Source organism: Myotis davidii, unplaced genomic scaffold (genome assembly GCF_000327345.1).
Source record: "Myotis davidii unplaced genomic scaffold, ASM32734v1 scaffold217, whole genome shotgun sequence".
NCBI lineage: Eukaryota > Metazoa > Chordata > Mammalia > Chiroptera > Vespertilionidae > Myotis > Myotis davidii.
In genome coordinates, this window is record NW_006290034.1 from 1,038,566 (window position 1) to 1,056,147 (window position 17,582).

The following is a 17,582-nucleotide window of genomic DNA, read 5'->3' on the forward strand; positions in this document are numbered from 1 at the left end:
TGGGGAAAGAGGGGGGCATCTGTAATACTTTCCAGAATGAAGATACATTTTTTGACAAGAGTAATATTCATCATGTAGGATGAAGGTTTACAACTGCTTTTGGAGGGGAACTGTGTGTGTAAATGGACTGTGATGCCCCATAAACACACACAGGAAACAAGTGCACATGTTCTCCACACGCCTCTGAGAGGAGGTCTGGCTAAAGAGATAAAATATTTCCAGAATCTCTGAGACAGGAAATCAGCCGGAAGAGTTTTTAAAATATTTAGCTGTCTTCAGAAACACCAATTATTTTGTCAACGACTGCCGCACGTTTCTCTCCTTCCTGTGCAGATATTGATAAGACGTTATGAGTTCCCAATAGCTTCCTATTATAATGGAAATGCTGGCTTCCGGCAACGGTAATGGAAAACAAGACAACGAAGAGAGCTCATCCAGAAAGAGACCTGGTAGGTATTTCTACTCAAATCATGCAGCAGAGGAAGCGCCTCGCAATTACAAATTAAGTTAAATCAAAACAGAATGCTCTCGCCCTATTCTGAGAAATGGCCACTATACATGTTTTAAACATATTTCGAAAAATGCAAGAGCTCTATGCAGATTTACATTTTTAGCTTTAAAATTTAAAGCCATTAGAAATATTATAAACACTAGGAGACAAAAAATTGTTCCCATCCCACCCATTCTGAATTGCAAGACCAATAAAAGAGCATTTAGTCTAAAAGATGAGTAACACCGTCTGGCACAAATATCACAAGAGACTTTATTAAGTCCACCTGAAATTAAAAATGATTTGCCGTGTCTTACATTAAATTTGTTACGATAAAAGTCAAGAGATGTTATAAAAATATAACAGCTAAGAGGCTAACTCTTCTCAAGAAAAAAAGTAGTTTTATTTTAGAAATGGTCTTTTGATGAGAAATCACTTGAGAGTGTCCTTGATAAATTAGAAATTGCATATCTTGCTGATCATGTAAAGTAAAAAAAATAAAAATTTGAATGTTATCGTAAGAATGCAGAAGCAAGGAAAAATAATATCCTAAACAACTCTGTGTTAAAGGGAAAAACAAAACCACAATCGCTCAAGGGAAAGAATCATAACAGTAAGAGGAACACATGGATGCCCACAAGGGTCTCCTCGGAGAGGAATGAATAATTTGAAATGGTTTTGTTATTCAACCTAGAAAAATTAAAAAGTGCATAACTCAGGGCTAAAAAAGGAAGAGGAGTTCCTAAAGCTCTATTTTAAGCCTAGAATGTGTTAACTTTGTGACCATCCCTAAAGGAACCCCGCAATATTTATTCCACAAAACAACGAGATAGACAAAGCTGCTCCCGCGGATCTCCTGCTCCTGTGGAGAGGGCATGATCACACAGGCACGCCTGGCACGATGCAGAGAATAAACAAAATGGGCCTCGGCGAGAAATGGTGCTCCGTATTGTGAAACACGAATGTCTGAGAGCACGGAAGTTGCATGAAAAACAGAAAGCAGACACACAAAACAAGAGCGCGCTGAAAGGAGCCAGACCCTTCCATCCTCCACACTGAACCCCTCAAGCGATGGAGGGATCTGCGTCTCACAGACAATTAATCATGGGTGGCGTGCCAGATGAGCGCCATCGATCGCCCTTTTCCAGGCGGGTGGCCTTCAGACAGGCAGACAGACAAATTCCCTGAGCACGGGGATCCTGCCGCCGCCGGAGCCGCTTTAATTGTTCTTCCCACCACGTGTGGCAGTTCGCTCAGCGCGGCCGCGAGCCCAGCCTCCTCTCTGAACAACAGCCAGGTGGTGGCTTTCATTTACCTTCACGCCAAGGTCCTTCATCAGCTCAACCTCGAAGTTCACGACGTCATAGGGCAGCCGGAACTGAGGGATCTCGGAAGTGCTGGGCGAGAAAGAGAAAAAGAAGCAGCACCGTTGAGAAATCATCCACCTTAAAAATGCAATCTGTCCTTCTGACCAATAGTAAGGGACTGACTGTCTCTTCGAAGGGTGTTTGCATTTCATTGAACATGAGACCAGTGGGGGCATCCACGTTTTTATATACAGAATAAAGTATTATAGGGACTACAGTCTACATTTTTATATACAGGGGAAAATATTAAAATATTACAGGGACTATCATAGAAAGAGTAGAAAGTGATGTGAAAAATAAATAAATGTAAACGATGGAAAACAAATAATAAGTAGACAAGTGGTAAAAAGCATTTCTAAAACTATTAAGTTTATGGTCTACTAATCTATAGATATAAAAGCCTAACATGCAAATTATCCCCACAGGAGTTCAGTGGGGAGACACATCACTTGCTATGACGTGCGCTGACCACCACGGGGCGGTGCGGAACGAAGGAAGGCCCCGATTGGCCGATTGCCGGCCAGGCCTAGGGACCCTACCCGTGCCCGAATTTCATGCACCAGGCCTCTAGTAATTACATAAGAAATTCCTAAGAAAATGCAGTGTTAAATACCAATAATTAGTTGAAAGTATAGGTCATATTTAATATACATACATATATGTACATTCATATATATTCTATAAAGATTCCTATAGCTCAGCTGTTTTCAACACATGTGCTGCAAGCATGTTTAAAACATGCGATGCCTGACTATTTAGTTGGGGCACTGGCTTCTTTTCCCTTAAATTGCCAAAGAAAAAAATGGCCAACAGCCAATACAACAGCTGTCTGGTATGAATGAATCAACATTTTACCTTTTTTGGGGGGTCAGGTTGGCAAAAAATGTGGTTTTTGTTGTGCCACAGAATTGTAGAAATTAGTTTTTGTGTGCCCTGAGCTGAAAGAGGTTGCAAATCGCTGTTTGAGCTTGCTCATGTTCAAATCTGTGACTCTGTACTACTGTGCCATTTAGGACATGGCAGGATTAGTTCCATGTGACCTAGAGTACATTTTTGTAGTAAACCCATCTTCTTCTCTGAAAGCAATAAGCATCCCCGAAGGACACAGTCACAAATAAGGAATGTCAGTACTGGCTTACTGTCTGCCCTTAAAACCCCCCACAAAAACAACCACCACAACAAGAACTATTTATAAAATATAATCATTCTACACTGTAGTAATTTAGGGAATGAAAAGCTAAGCAAAATTAACTTTTCAGTGTTTTACAATAATGAACAGGCGATATGTGTCCACGAATATTTTATTTATTTACTCATTTATGTTGTCATTTAACAAGCAGGTACAGAGCACCAGGCGCAGTGTTAGTGACTGGGATTTGATGGTGAATTTTACCAAATTCCCACTTTAAATAAGCTCTCATGCTGGTGGGGAAAGTTCCAGAAACAGATAACTACAAAAGGATGTAGTCTATGTCATGAGAGAGCTACGTCCAGGCCTGACAGAGATTCAAGTGTGAGGTGAATAAGCGATTGCTGAAGATGAAGCCCCTGGGCTGCCCAAAGCCGTCTTCTGAGGCGCACACGCAGCCTTTTTCTTAGGCTTATGAACTTGATTATTCAATCAATTTCTCTGGGTCAAACAATCAGCAAGGCAAGGCACCATGCTCTGAGTGACAGAAAATCCACGGAATTAACAGTGTGAAATCAAGGCCTTCACTAACGGTGCTGTCTGACCGGTTAGGATGCAAGACTCCAGTGAGAAGGGCCTTGGGTCTCAGTCAGGGACAAGAATCTCAGGCTGACCTGGAACTCGGGCCACCTGGCCCTCGCCTGCCCTCACAACGCTCTGGGTATCTATCAGAACGCTCCACCCCCAGATCCCTGGCTGAAACAGGGCTATCTTCAGCTGAAGGCAGGTGAGAAGCAGCAGACACATTCTGAAAAGCTCCTGCCCCCTCTTCTCTGCCTAGAAGCAGGACATACATTCGCACAGGTGCATCTCCCTTTCTGAGCCAGGAAGGGCAGAAGTCTGAATCACCGAGAGACAAGTCTGGGCATGGATCTGCACAGGGGGCCCCTAAAGCAGTGATGGCGAACCTATGACACGCGAACTCATTTTTTTTGGTTGATTTTTCTTCATTAAATGGCATTTACATATATAAAATATATTTAAATATCAAAAATATAAATCTTTGTTTTACTATGGTTGCAAATATCAAAAAATTTCTATATGTGACACGGCACCAGAGTTAAGTTAGGGTTTTTCAAAATGCTGACACGCCGAGCTCAAAAGGTTCGCCATCACTGGCCTAGAGAGATCTACACCAAAAACCTCAATGACCCTGGTCTCCCAGGAGCTCCCCTCTTTCAGCCACTTTCCCACAGGATGCCGCCCCCAAAACACCCTTCCATCTGGTCTGGTCACTTCTTCACTGACTCACTGTTTTTCGTAAACAAGCTACACAAGCCTCAAGTTCTGACACCCCTCCCTCCTATGAGGGACTCACCACTAAGTTCTCCCACCTGCATGCCTGATACAGGTGTCAATAAACTCAGTTTACTTCACAGGCCCAGCCACGGAACCTAGGAGGCTAGAGGGTACTTGTTCCTCCCTGTGTCTTCAAGGGCTAAGCAAAAAGGTTCTCAAACACTGTGGATTGCATGTGGACACCAACAGGCAGCCTGTCTCATTTTGTTGTTGTTGTTAATCCTCACCCAATGATATTTTCCCATTGATTTTTAGAGAGAATGGAAGGGAGGAGGAGAGACACACAGAGAGAAACATCAATGTGAGAGACACACACTGATTGGTTGCCTCCCGCAGGTGCCCTGACCCAGGGCCAGGGGTCAAGCCTGCAACCGAGACCTGTGCCCTTGACTGGAATTGAACCTGGGCCCCCTCGGCCTGAGAGATGATTTTTCATCACAATATTTTAGTTTGTTTTAAAACTATATATTTGTGTCTAGAGCTTTAAAATATAAAAATATATTTTGGGGATTTGAGGCAATAATGTTGAAAATGGTCAAATTGCATGATGGTTAGGATTATTTACTATTGGGTATTTTTCTACTCTTATGGGCACCCTGCAGTTTAGAATGATGGACTGTCATCGATTTGAGTCTAAACAACTTAAAAATGTGCACTTTTCTAAGTATGCTTTGTGATAGTAGTCGTATAAAGTAATGACACTGTCATTTGCGGGGCCTGAGATGATGCTCTATCCATTGAGCCAAACCAGCGAGGGCCAGGTACCCTGTCTTGAAAGGCATGGAGCGATATGGAAATGAATGGAAATTGCCGTCTGAGGAAGATCCTCCGATTCGGGACAACTAAGCAAAAACAAGGGGCTGTGAATAAAGAGTTCCAACCAAATAAAGCAGCCACGGCCGGCACGGTGAGGCTCCACGCACAGGCAGGTCCACTGTGAGGCCGACACAGCCTCACCAGGGATTTGTATAGGATCTCCGTAGAAGTATCTGTCTACCTACTAGTATATAAAAGCCTAATATGCTAATTGTCCCTGCAGGAGTTCAACTGGGAGACCAACTGCTTGCTATGACGTGCGCTGACCACCAGAGGGCAGCGTGGAACAAAGGAAGGCCCCAGTCCTAGGGACCCTAGGGATCCTATCTGGGCATGAATTCATGCACCGGGTCTCTAGAATGGTATAAAAGGGAAAAAAACGGTTCTGCACGGAGAAAGCAGACGACAAGGAAGGAGGACATACTCATTGAGTGGGAGGAAACCTGAGCAAGCAGAAAGTATAATTCTTTCTTTAAAAAATATTTTAATTGACTTCAGAGAGGAAGAGAGAGGGACAGAGATTAACATCAATGATGAGAGAGAAACACTGATCGGCTGCCTCCTGCACGCCCCCCGCTGGGAATCAAGCCCGCAACCCGGGCCTGTGCCCCGAACGGAAATCGAACCATGACCTCCTGGTTCATAGGTCGATGCTCAACCACTGAGCCACGCCGGCTGGGCACCAAGTATAATTCTGAGAACTGAAGGAGGCATGCGAGCAAGTCAGATGCCGACCCCTCCCATGGCCCACAGCTCGGCAGCCAGCACTGAGCACAGGGCTCAGCACGTGTGTGAAAGGAATCAGTGTGTGAGGGTCGCCCTGCAAGCGTCTCCTGGGTCAGTAAGCGGAAGGGGAGGCAGGACAAGGAGGTGGGGGGATCGGGCACTGACCACACAGGCATTCACTTTTACGAGTAAAAGACAGCACCAGGGCGTGCACACAGGCACGGGCCCTGAGAGCCTGCTGACGCCACCTTTATCTTTGTCATGACAACATCCAGTCCTCGGCCCTTTTAAACTCACATCCTGGGGAAAAGGGGGAAGAGAAGCGCAGTGGGAGGAAAGCAGCTCTCCCGACAGGGTGCGCGTTTGCTGCGGCATCACAGACAAGCAGCTGGTGGTGTTCAATCCCGTGGGGGCTGGGCCCTGGGTCCCCTTCACCAGCTCCAGTGATTTCCTACAAGGGAGTTGGGCTCTCAATTTACCGGGGAGAAAAGCATCTATTTGGGTGAAAAGGAAAAGGAAAGATAAAACCTGACATCCCCTCTTTAAGCAATTGATTTCAAATACGAAGCTAATCGAATCTTTTTTAGCCACTTTGAAGGGGCGAGAGGATGAAAGACATCTGTGAGTGAGAACATAAATGAGGGGAAGTGTGGGCTGTCACCGGGCTGACTTCCAGCATCGGCGGCGATAATCCTGTAAGAGGGGCACCCTCGCAGGGTCCAAAGGAGAGCCACTCAGCACTTCACTGTCCCCCGCTCCCGGGAGGGTTCACAGGGAGAGGGAAGAACATAAATCAAGAAAGAATTTTTAGCCGAAACCGGTTTGGCTCAGTGGATAGAGCGTCGGCCTGCGGACTGAAAGGTCCCCGGTTCGATTCCGGTCAAGGGCATGTACCTGGGTTGCGGGCACATCCCCAGCGGGAGATGTGCAGGAGGCAGCTGATGGATGTTTCTCTCTCATCGATGTTTCTAACTCTCTATCTCTCTCCCTTCCTCTCTGTAAAAAATCAATAAAATATATTAAAAAAAATAAAAAGAAAGAATTTTTAAAAAATAACATGTTCGGTCATGAAGCCAGGAAAACCTGTCCCACTCGGCAATGTTCAGCAAATCCATGAAAACACAAGTTTAGTGTCGATTTCTATGATGTTCTAGACCTGTCTCTCCTGCATTTGAGCTGAGAGAGAGAGAGAGAGAGAGAGAGAGAGAGAGAGAGATGCTAACACCCATGATAATCTACCAAAATTATCAACACAGAATAAGTCACAAACTGGGCTTGTTCCATTTTAGGCTTGTGCAAATGCAATTAAGGGCAAAAAGATTTTCCTAGTCTACTAGGGTATACAACACTTGCGTTCGTATTTTTTAAATTAGCTCATGTATTCATTGATGTGTATAATTGAAAAAAAGTACAATGCTTACATATCTTGCTAATACACTATGTTTCTCCTAATTAATAAAGCTGCAGTAAAATGCCATTATAAGAGATAGTCTAATGCATTCCGGCAAAATAATATATTGGGTATTTTACTTTCCAGGATATAAAGAAGTTTGTAAAATATGTGTAATCCCTTATAACTCATAGTGGCAAAACGTCTCTATACGGAAATAATTATTCCTTGGCAATCCGTTTATTTTTCCTTCGGCTTATGCTCCTTGCCTACTTTTACTGGTCTTCCTATTAGTAATATTTTTGCCTGATGATTCAGTCAAATAGATTTACATTAATGCAAGTTTATCTTTGTTTTGGCATATTATTATTTAAGCAATATGGAGATTTATACATTTGCTGACATATATTTTTTTGCTGTCATAAAACATAAAAAAACATAAGCACACATTGTAGCCATAGCTTGATTAAATTAATTCTTTGTAATTATTAAATATGAAAAATATATTGTCTAAAAAAATAGTTCAGTAGCCATCAAAACTTAAGTGCTAAGTATAGCAACAGATATGCAAAATGGCTTTACATTACAATCCATGATTTTCTGAAGCAAGATGAGATATTTAGGGAAAATAACATTACATTGAGTCATATTATTAACTTACCGCCCAAATACTTTCTCACTCTTACACCGAATACTTTAAGCAATATTCACTTCCTACTTATAATCAAGCTTTCTTCTTTATGATCATAAATGCATCTCCCTCCGCTCCAGAGCTCCGTGTATTTTAAGTAACGGAAGCTCCATCCAATTTCCAGGCTCGGCTCGAAGATCTGAAAGCCACTGATACAAATGAACATTTTCCATTTCCATGTATTCCTCTTCGTGGAAATAAAAGACCACGTGACCGAATCTTGATAACACAATAATCAGACCGGTTACTATCAAACACTATTTTTTATATTTATGGTATTTATGAGATCAACTGCGTGGATGTACATGAAAATGAGACATTTTTAGTAGACTCTAGCCTAGTCAAATGCAAGACGTAAGAGACTAAACTGAAAATATGTGAGCAGGACAATGTGTCCGCTACTCAGCAAAACGAACCGCCCGATGGTCCACGGAGCTGGGCTTTCCCATCTCCAGTGTCTGTGAGTTCCAGACCTACCTCCACGAGAGGACAGACTCACAGAGATGACGTAAGTTCTCATATGACTGGCTCCTCTACCCGTAACATATTTTACTGAGATTTCTCTTAAATTCACAGAATGAGACAGAGGAATGTTAAAGTAAATATTGCTTAAAGCCAACTGCAAATTCAAACTGAATAACAAAATCAAAATGTGAGCATTTGGAAAAAGCACATTTAAAATACCATCTGTGTGCCTGGAGTTGGATTATAATTATGAACCAACAATATTCGTAACTGGTTTACCCCAGGAGAGCTGATACTACAAATGCAGGCCTTACCTTAAACCGCCAACGTACTCTTGTTTTTCAAATATAGTGACGTCAGAGTAGCCCAGTCGAGCCAAGAAGGAAGCACAACTTATACTCGCAGGGCCGGCACCGAGAAGAGCGATCTTTGCAGAATAGGCTTCAGGCATCTCCTCCGGGGGAGGCAGGGACGGGTCCCTGATTTGGGGGATGTTCATTGCTTTGAACACCTACGGAGAAACCAGTTGCCATCATTACTGTTTTTAAACAATCACATCCTCAAGCACTGTTTTAATGTTCCAAATGTACGTGTATTTTTATTTCTTTCACACTAGAGGCCTGGCGCAGGAATTCATGCAAGGCCTGGCCAGCGATCAGGGCCTTCTGGTCAGGGGGGAGGGCCACACGGGGGGAGGGACCACAGGAGGTTGGCTGGCTGCGGGGAGGGATGGGGCATGGGAGGTTCGCCGCCAGCTCCCAAGGGGGGAGCTGGCCCTTGGCCCCCCTGGGAAAAGAGAGGTCTGCCACCACTCATCCCAGGTCCCTGTCCCAGCCGGGGGCCCGAAGGCCCTGGTGGGGTTGGGAGAGGAGGCGACGATCACTGGGCCGGGCACAGAAGGAATGGATGCCGGACGCTGGAGCCGTGTCAGTGCCCCTGCCACTGCACGGTTCCTGGCTCCCCTGCTCCTCCTTCCCTCTCATAACGACTGATCGACCTGTCATTCCAACCGTTCCAGTCGTTTGGTCGTAACAGTCGCTTAGGCTTATACACACACACACACACACACACACATATGTTTTTATTGATTTCAGAGAGGAAAGGAGAGGGAGAGATAGAAACATCCATGATGAGGGAGAACCACTGATCAGCTGCCTCCTGCACGCCCCCCACTGGGGATGGAGCCTGCAACCCGGCATGTGCCCTGACTGGGAATCGAACCGTGACCTCCTGGTTCACAGGTCGACACTGAACCCCTGAGCCACGCGGGCCGGGTACATTTGTGTTTTTAACAGAATTAGGCAGTGCATTTTCTTAGAAGCTGAACTGGCCCATCGAGGTGACAAGTTGGGTCAGACGCCCCCCGGCCCCCGGCTGTGATGCCGAGCCCAGCAGAGAGAGGCCTGCGTCCGCTCCTCACCGCTGAACACGTCCATCTCATTTCTGGCCGCAAGTGGTTTCTATCTCCCTTTTGACTTCCGCTATTAATTTTTATCGTGGACTTATTATATTTCTCTTATCATTACACTTGGGAGCCAAACAAGTGGTTTAAATCTTCACTCAGAGCACCGTGCCTCTTACATGGGATTCACACTGACACCGTGTCATCACTTTCTATGACTACTATTCATAAAACAGACTGAGGAAAGTGCACACATTTTTAAGTTGCTCAGACTCAAATCGATGAGAGTCCATCATTCTAAACTGCGAGGTGCCCCCAAGAGTAAAAAAAATGCCCGATAGCAAATAATCCCAACCATCAAGCAATCTGGGTCGATTTCAACATTATTGCCTCAAACCCCCAAAACATATCCTTATACGTTAGAGCTCTAGGTACACGCATGTAGTTTTAAAACAACCTAAAATATTGCGATGAAAATCAGCTAGCACTTCATTCAGTCCCACAGTTTGATTACCAGCCATTGTGCCAGCACTGAGTATTTTTCATAGATTTCTAAAGATTTTTTGGAGAAAAATGTCAGATATTTAGTGAAATCTATCAAGACATCACTCCTTTCTACTAATCATCGCACTAAGACCGAAAGGAGAGACACAAATCACACCTTCACAGAGAGGACTTCACTGGTACCCCGAGATGGCGTGTCACCAGGGCACTAACGTATACCTTTCATGATCATCTTTTTTTCTCCCAGAAACACTCCTCTTTTTGTGTGTGTAACAGCTCTCCATACTACTGTTTTAAATAGTATCATGGAGAGATTTTATTCAGAGACAATGCAGATTTGGGGCAATCGGCAAGTGTGAGGTGGCATTAATGGAACAACGATCCTATTTCTAAACGACCCGTGAAAGGCATTAGTGATAAATGCTGGTTATCATTCATTATCATGGCGATGCGTTTTCGTTTCTGCTACATGAGCTGGTAGATCTGACCGGTCAGTGGGTCAAACTGCTTCATAAACATGCTGGGCTCTTTCCTGAAGGTGCCTGTGGCCCAGCCACCCCCAAGCCAGGAGCCGGCCCTCCGCCGCCAGCCTCAGCAGCGCTCCTGGCGCGGGCCCCTTCCAAGGCCCTGGATGTGGATTTCGCAGGAGTGAGCGCTGCTCTGTAACGTTTCATACATGAAACACGAAGTTCACCATCTGGGGCCCCACAGAACCTGGCACCTGGCCGCATGCGCAGCCAGCCTTCGGCGGCCAGAAAGAAGGAAAAAGAGGACAAGCTTTTGGGAACATGCATCCCCGAGGAACCGCCTAAGGCCTCCGTGCTCATCGGACACAGCCTGGGTCACTGCAGGTGCCTCCTCGCTCGGGGCTGGTGCGCGGGGCCGAGCGCCTGGGGCTGTGTCTCCGGGCGGACCGGCCCTGCAGCCAGGAGGCAGGCTCGCCCTGAGCTGGCGCAGGGGACTGTGATGTTACCTGGGGCCAGTGAGCCTGGGACATGGCACAGATGGGGCACTGGCTGTGCGCTCCAGACCTGCCCGTAGGAGATGCCAGCTTGTGGGAGTTAAGGAACTTCATGGGGCTCCTGCTCCTTACACAGAAGACGGAGACGAGCGCTCACCACAGGTGATTTTGACGGAGGATCCTCAAGTTCTACGTGCCTGTCACCCTCCAGGACAACAGGACTGTGTTAACTGCGCATCCCCCGCCCAATCCTTTTCTTCTCACGGACGTCTAATCACCTCCGACACCAAGTGACACAAATGGACGAAGGCGGGACCCTCAGTCCAAGGGCGCGGATGTGAGCGCACGCACCACCGTGGCGACACTGCAGTTGCTGGCTTGTGTTATTTGCGGAGGAGCTCCAACGTGCCTCAGGCCCCCAAGTTCAGCAGCAGCTCACAGCAACACGGGGGCCTCAGCGACGCCCAATCAACGCTGGTTTCATTCATCGAACCCTACCCAGCGGGAGCTTCGGGCACCGGTGTGCACACCAGCCCGTCTGTGGGATGGTCTGGTTTGCTCCCGCCGCCCTGGGTTCATGATGAGCAACGTCCTCTCCGAAGTGTCTGTGTGTTTGATCATTTTCTTTACAAAGCAACCCAGAGGACAAACATGCAGTAGGAGCCTGTCCAAGCTCACATTTCGTGTCCGCACAGTGTTCGTTTGTTCTTTGATAACTGGGTTTCATTTGAGGACTGGACCCGTGTGTTTTTTTGTCTCCACTTTTCTATGATGGACGGGATGTATCACAAAAATACATTATTGGAGAGAGGACATGCAATACTCCGCTATGTATTAGTATAGATTTTTCTATAATCTCCTTGCATATGCTTGTGGCAGGCAAACGGGGAAGGCTCTTCGTGGCCTCCCTGTTCCAAAAAGGTAAGGTAGAAGTTTGGGGTTTTTTCCTAGTAAAATGGTCACAAAGGAACGAGTAAGCTTGTTCCTTCTTCACTCACAATCTGTCAACCTAATTATTGTAGCACCGAAGCAAACTATAAATGCTGGTGTCATTTACATAACTATCAAAGGTTCTTCCATGTAGTCGCATGAGGCCTGGCTGTTTGAACTATAATACTGTATTTTTATTGTATTGTAAGGACTGGTTAAATTAATGCGAACCGAGTTCACTTAATAAAATGTAGAACTAAATGCACATGGTCTGCAATGGTGTGTGAGAAGTGTACAATGCTGGGACAAGGGGCGGGCCATGTCAGTGAGAAGTGGTATTACAGACGCGCTCAGACATACGATTCATACGACACCTAAGGACTTCTCTTCTCAGTGAGCTCCCTGAGGGTGTCTGGAATTTCATGTGTCAGTCCCATGCTCAACTAAAAGTATAAAAACTAAACTAAAAGTACAGTGTCAAGAAGTAATGCCATACAAAGAGCATATTTAATGGGTATTAAAAGAATCTCATAGCCCGGCCGGTGTGCCTCAGTGGTTGAGCATCGACCTATGAACCGGGAGATCAATGGTTGGATTCCCGGTCAGGGCACAGGCCTGGGTTGTGGGCTAGATCCCCAGTGTGGGGCCTGCAGGAGGCAGCCAATCAGTGATTCTCTCTCATCACTGATGTTTCTCTCTCTCTTTCTCTCTCGCTCGCCCCCTTCCTCTCTGAAATCAATAAAAATATATTTAAAAAATCTCATAGAATGTTTATTGCAAAAAACAAATACCACTTCTAGACATCAAAATCTAATGCATCCCTAAAAGTGCCTGATTGATGCAGCAATTTTAATACCAATCCTCTGACCTTCATTAACTTTAACATTTCAAGTCAAACGTTAGAGCCCTGGAATTTCAATTTTAATTTCCCTACGTGGCCTCCCTAACTCAGTAACAGCAGCAGGAGAAAATGGCTTCGGCATGCAGCTAATAATCTACTTAGAGTTATCTTTTCAAACTTCAGGAAAACAAGCAGACAGATCTATTCTCGTTTCATCCTCCTTTTGCAACAATTCATTAGTTACATGTGAGAGGCAATGAGAGTGACGTTGGCCTGTTCAATGTGATAAATGCAGGACTTCTCACAAATTGAATGTAGTACCCCAGCACATGTTAACACGGAAACCTCAAGGGTTACACTTGAGAAGAGACATTTCAAAACCCCCACGTGATGGATGAGAAAATCCCAACCACACTGTTAGTATGCGTGCTGTTAGTGCCAAGTGGTCTTACGGAAGCCACACTGATGGACCTCCCTGAACGAGGGCAACTGCCTCCCCCAGAGGCGGGACCAGCCCGTGGCCTGTGTGTCCGGAGCAAGGTCACGGCGGATGTGCAGCCAGCAAAGGACTGAGTAAAGTGACCACACACACACACCCACACCCACCCCCACACCCACACACACCCACACACAACCACGCCCCCCGCAGCCGCCCGCAAGTGCTTTAAACACTCTGGCCCCTCCCGCAAGTGGGCACTCATCTTGAACACAGAATCTAATGGGGGCGCCAAAATCTCAATCATGGAGATGAATGATATATTTTTAATTACTCAACCTTATTTTTAGGCCAGTTTTAGATTTACAAAAAATGGCAAAGGGAATACAGAGTTCCCATGTACCCCAACCCAGTTTCCCATGTTAACATCTTACATTAGGCCCTGGTGAGTAACTCAGTTGGTAGAGGCAGCGGCCTCCGAGCTCCGCTGCAGGCCATCCTCTGTGCCGCTCCTGTTTCCCACCACAGTCCCTCCATGTCGCACACCCAGGCTCCACTGGGAAAGTGTAAGGTGTGGGTTTCACCAAAAACGGCCGACTACAGAGTCGATATTTTAAAAATCACTTATTAAAAGTTACAGGAAAAACAATTTTGAAAATATCACACTATTTTAGCCTGCTCTCCTAACCTTTACTTAATTTGGTTGAAAAAGCAGATTCCGATTCTGGAAAGGTCGCACATCAATCTGTTTTCCCAGACAAGCAAGCAGGAGCGTGTCTGGTCCTGCTCCGCTCGGCTCGGGTGCTCCCATCAACGGTCTGAAGGAATGGCAGCGTCCTGCACATCCTCCTCCTCCTGCTCCCGGCAGGACGTTAGCCCCTCGTGTGTGTTCTGCTGATCTCACTACACTGTTGACAGGCGGTACGTTTAAGCGAACCGCCCTTTGATTTAGAGAAGACAGAACTTTCTAGAATAACTTGCCCTAAGCGGTGAACTTCCAAGAATGGATGGAAAGCTCTACCCACAGTTTCCCTGGGAGATTTTTTTTTTAATGGTTTCATAGACTGATTTGAAGCCATAAGTACACAAAGTATATTGAGATGCGATTGGAAAATACGCGCCTATTCTAAATGCCTCGGTTCACTTAACAGGCACGGAATGCCGTCCTGATCGGTGCTGTGCTGTAAATAAATAGCGTCTACTTCGGAAGGGGCTGGTGGGACTCCCCTTAAAACCAAGTGAGCGATCTCAGAGGCATGCCTCTCTCTCGTTCTCCCCGGGGTCACAGGAAACCTTACGATATTATTTTCACTCCTTTTGCTTTGGCAATGCTAGCTCATATACAGATCGTGTGAATTTTGCTAACTCCATCCTTGCAAGCTCGCCCAGGATTAATGAAGAGACGGTGGGTCCCAGAGAAACCTGTGGGCGAATTCAAGGGAATCTGCTCCACCCGCGAAGGGTGCTCCGGGCTGAGGACCCCGCCTCGCACTGGTCAGGTACGCCTAGTGCGACGGTGCGCTCGGCAAGAAAGGAAATTAAATCCCAGAATTTATTGCAACGACTCACAACCTCCAATTGTTTCTATTTTCTCATCCCCAGGAGCCCTTCCCGGGAATTGACCTGTCAGAAGGCAGGGGGGGAATAACCCTGATTTATCACCAAAGCCAAGTGAGACTTAAGCTGGAGGGATATGGGGGGAGGAGGGGGTCCTACAAGAGGACGTTAGGTTGAAGTTGACAGAGCCGGAGAGGGAAGTCATTAACGGAAAATCCAGGGCTGACAGGCACTTACTTTGGCCTTTTAGCAAACTGGACCCCAAGGCTTACAAAGTCTTCGTGGAGCCTCCGTGGAAGCTGATCCTTTAAATGATACATGGGAGCGGACCGGGCTGCTGACTCCCAAGAAACCCCAGAGAGCAGAGGGGACATCAGGGAATCCTCCTCATTTACACCGGGCTCCTGACAGAGGGAGCCACGGCCCCACCTTCCACATAAACAGTGAAAAACGCTTTCGCTGTCTCCTCCTGCAAACCTGTAAGTTCACAAAACCTCACGCCGATGAAGTCTTCAGGGCGCTGGTGGAAATTCTCTAACCCCTGGCTGTGTTACCTCAAACGGTGAAGATTAAAGGGGCCACGACTGAACACTCCCATGTACAGTTAACGAATCCATTCTCCTTCCAGGTCCTCTCATGTATGCGACTTGTAGTCAAAGCATTTTATTAACCTTCTGCGGCTGCAACTCATCTGACATATGGTTCTGTGAAATCTCATGTTTTCTCCAGTCAAGTTGTGGGATAAAAATCCTGTCGGGGGCACAGCACACAGCTGAGCTGCGTTCTCACACTAACCGCTTCGGAGACCAGCACGGCACCGAGGATGGTAAAGGCACTTGCCCATTTCCGCGCTGCCAGCGGGAGAAAGCAGTGGGCCCTCTTACCTCCGTGGCGAACTGCTGCAGCCCGCCGATGTTGATGGGTCCCTCCTCGGTGGCACAGAGATTGCAGCCGCCCACACACAGGTCGGAGGTGGGGCACACCATCCCACAGGTCAGGCCGAGGGGGTTGTCCGAGAAAATCATCTTAGCGGCTCCATAGTAGTTCTGCCAAAATACAATAAAATGAAATGTCATGACGTACCAGCCTACCTTCAACACTCAAATGAAGGCCTGTTCTACGAGGTGACTGGGTAGGAGACCAAGACATAAAAGATGCAAGGCTTCAATAATTCTGCTTCCCATCGGGACGCATCAAGTAATAACCCGCAGAGGATGCGACATCTCGGAGTGCTCAGTGCAGGGCATATGGATAAGCCAGCGGTTCCCAACCTTCCTAATGCCGCGGCCCTTTCATACAGTTCCCCATGTTGTGGTGACCCCAATTTCATTGTTACAAATTGAACATAATGAAAGCATAGTGATTCATCACAAAAACAATATGTAATTATCTATGTGTTTTCCGATGTTTTTAGGCGACTCCTGTGAAAGGGTTGTTCGACCCCCAAAGGGTCGCGACCCACAGGTTGAGAACCGCTGGGATAAATGAACAATTCATCAATTTGGAAAACTAAACTTTAAAATGTAAGTGTTCTGTAATCATTTTCTTTACAAGACATCTAGCTATAGCCTGCCCTAAGTTATTTTCATTTTTAACAATGGTAAATGAGGTGCATTGCTTGTACAAGCTTTAAAACCTAAATCTTTTTTTTAAATATATTTTTATTGATTTCAGAGAGGAAGGGAGAGGGAGATAGATACATCAATGATGAGAGAGAAACATGGATCGGCTGCCTCCTGCACACCCCACAACTGAGGATCGAGCTGGCAACCCAGGCCTGTCCCCTGACCAGGAATCGAACCCTGACCTCCTGGTTCATATGGTCAACGCTCAACCACCGAGCCACGCCGGCCGGGCAAAACCTAAATCTTAAAGTTTAAAAAAACAACACAAAAACAGTGGCACCGGATTAGAAGCAGCTGGGGCTCTTTCTCGTCATTCCCCCGACGTCTGCAGGGAAACTGTGTATGAAGAACTCTGTGCTCAGAGGCCTGGTTGCCAAGTTTGTAAGGAGGAAAATTCCGATAAACAGGGCGGGCTCCTTTTCTCAGAATTTTCCTACAAACTTTCCAACCAAGTCTCCTATGTTCCCCCACGTGGCTCAAATCAACTTTCTTTCTTTTTTAAAAAAAATATATTTTATTGATTGTTTACAGAGAGGAAGGGAGAGGGATAGAGAGCTAGAAACATCGATGAGGGAGAAACATCGACCAGCCACCTCCTGCACATCTCCCACTGGGGATGTGTCCGCAACCCAGGTACATGCCCTTGACCGGAATCAAACCCGGGACCTCTCAGTCCGCAGGTCGACGCTCTATCCACTGAGCCAAACCGGTTTGGCTCAAATCAACTTTTGTAAAAATTAGAAAAAAAACAAAAGAAAAAAAGGCACTCCGTGCTGATTATCACCCTCTCTCCCATACTGTTAACCAAAGGTGCAGGCGACGCTCAGTGCACATCCTCCTGGGCCACCTGGCGGGCTCCCCTCCCCCCGCCCTCCCACACACCCGGCCACGAC

General features: G+C 46.3%; 1 protein-coding gene across 1 annotated transcript in view; it reads right to left on the minus strand.

The window, feature by feature from the left end:
* Nucleotides 1-17,582, minus strand: part of DPYD (dihydropyrimidine dehydrogenase) — a 322,055-nt gene that overhangs the window by 206,814 nt on the left and 97,659 nt on the right. The window contains 3 exon segments of the mRNA XM_015563508.1: nt 1,806-1,887; nt 8,748-8,944; nt 15,949-16,110. Of these exon segments, the coding sequence (XP_015418994.1) occupies nt 1,806-1,887; nt 8,748-8,944; nt 15,949-16,110 (441 nt within the window).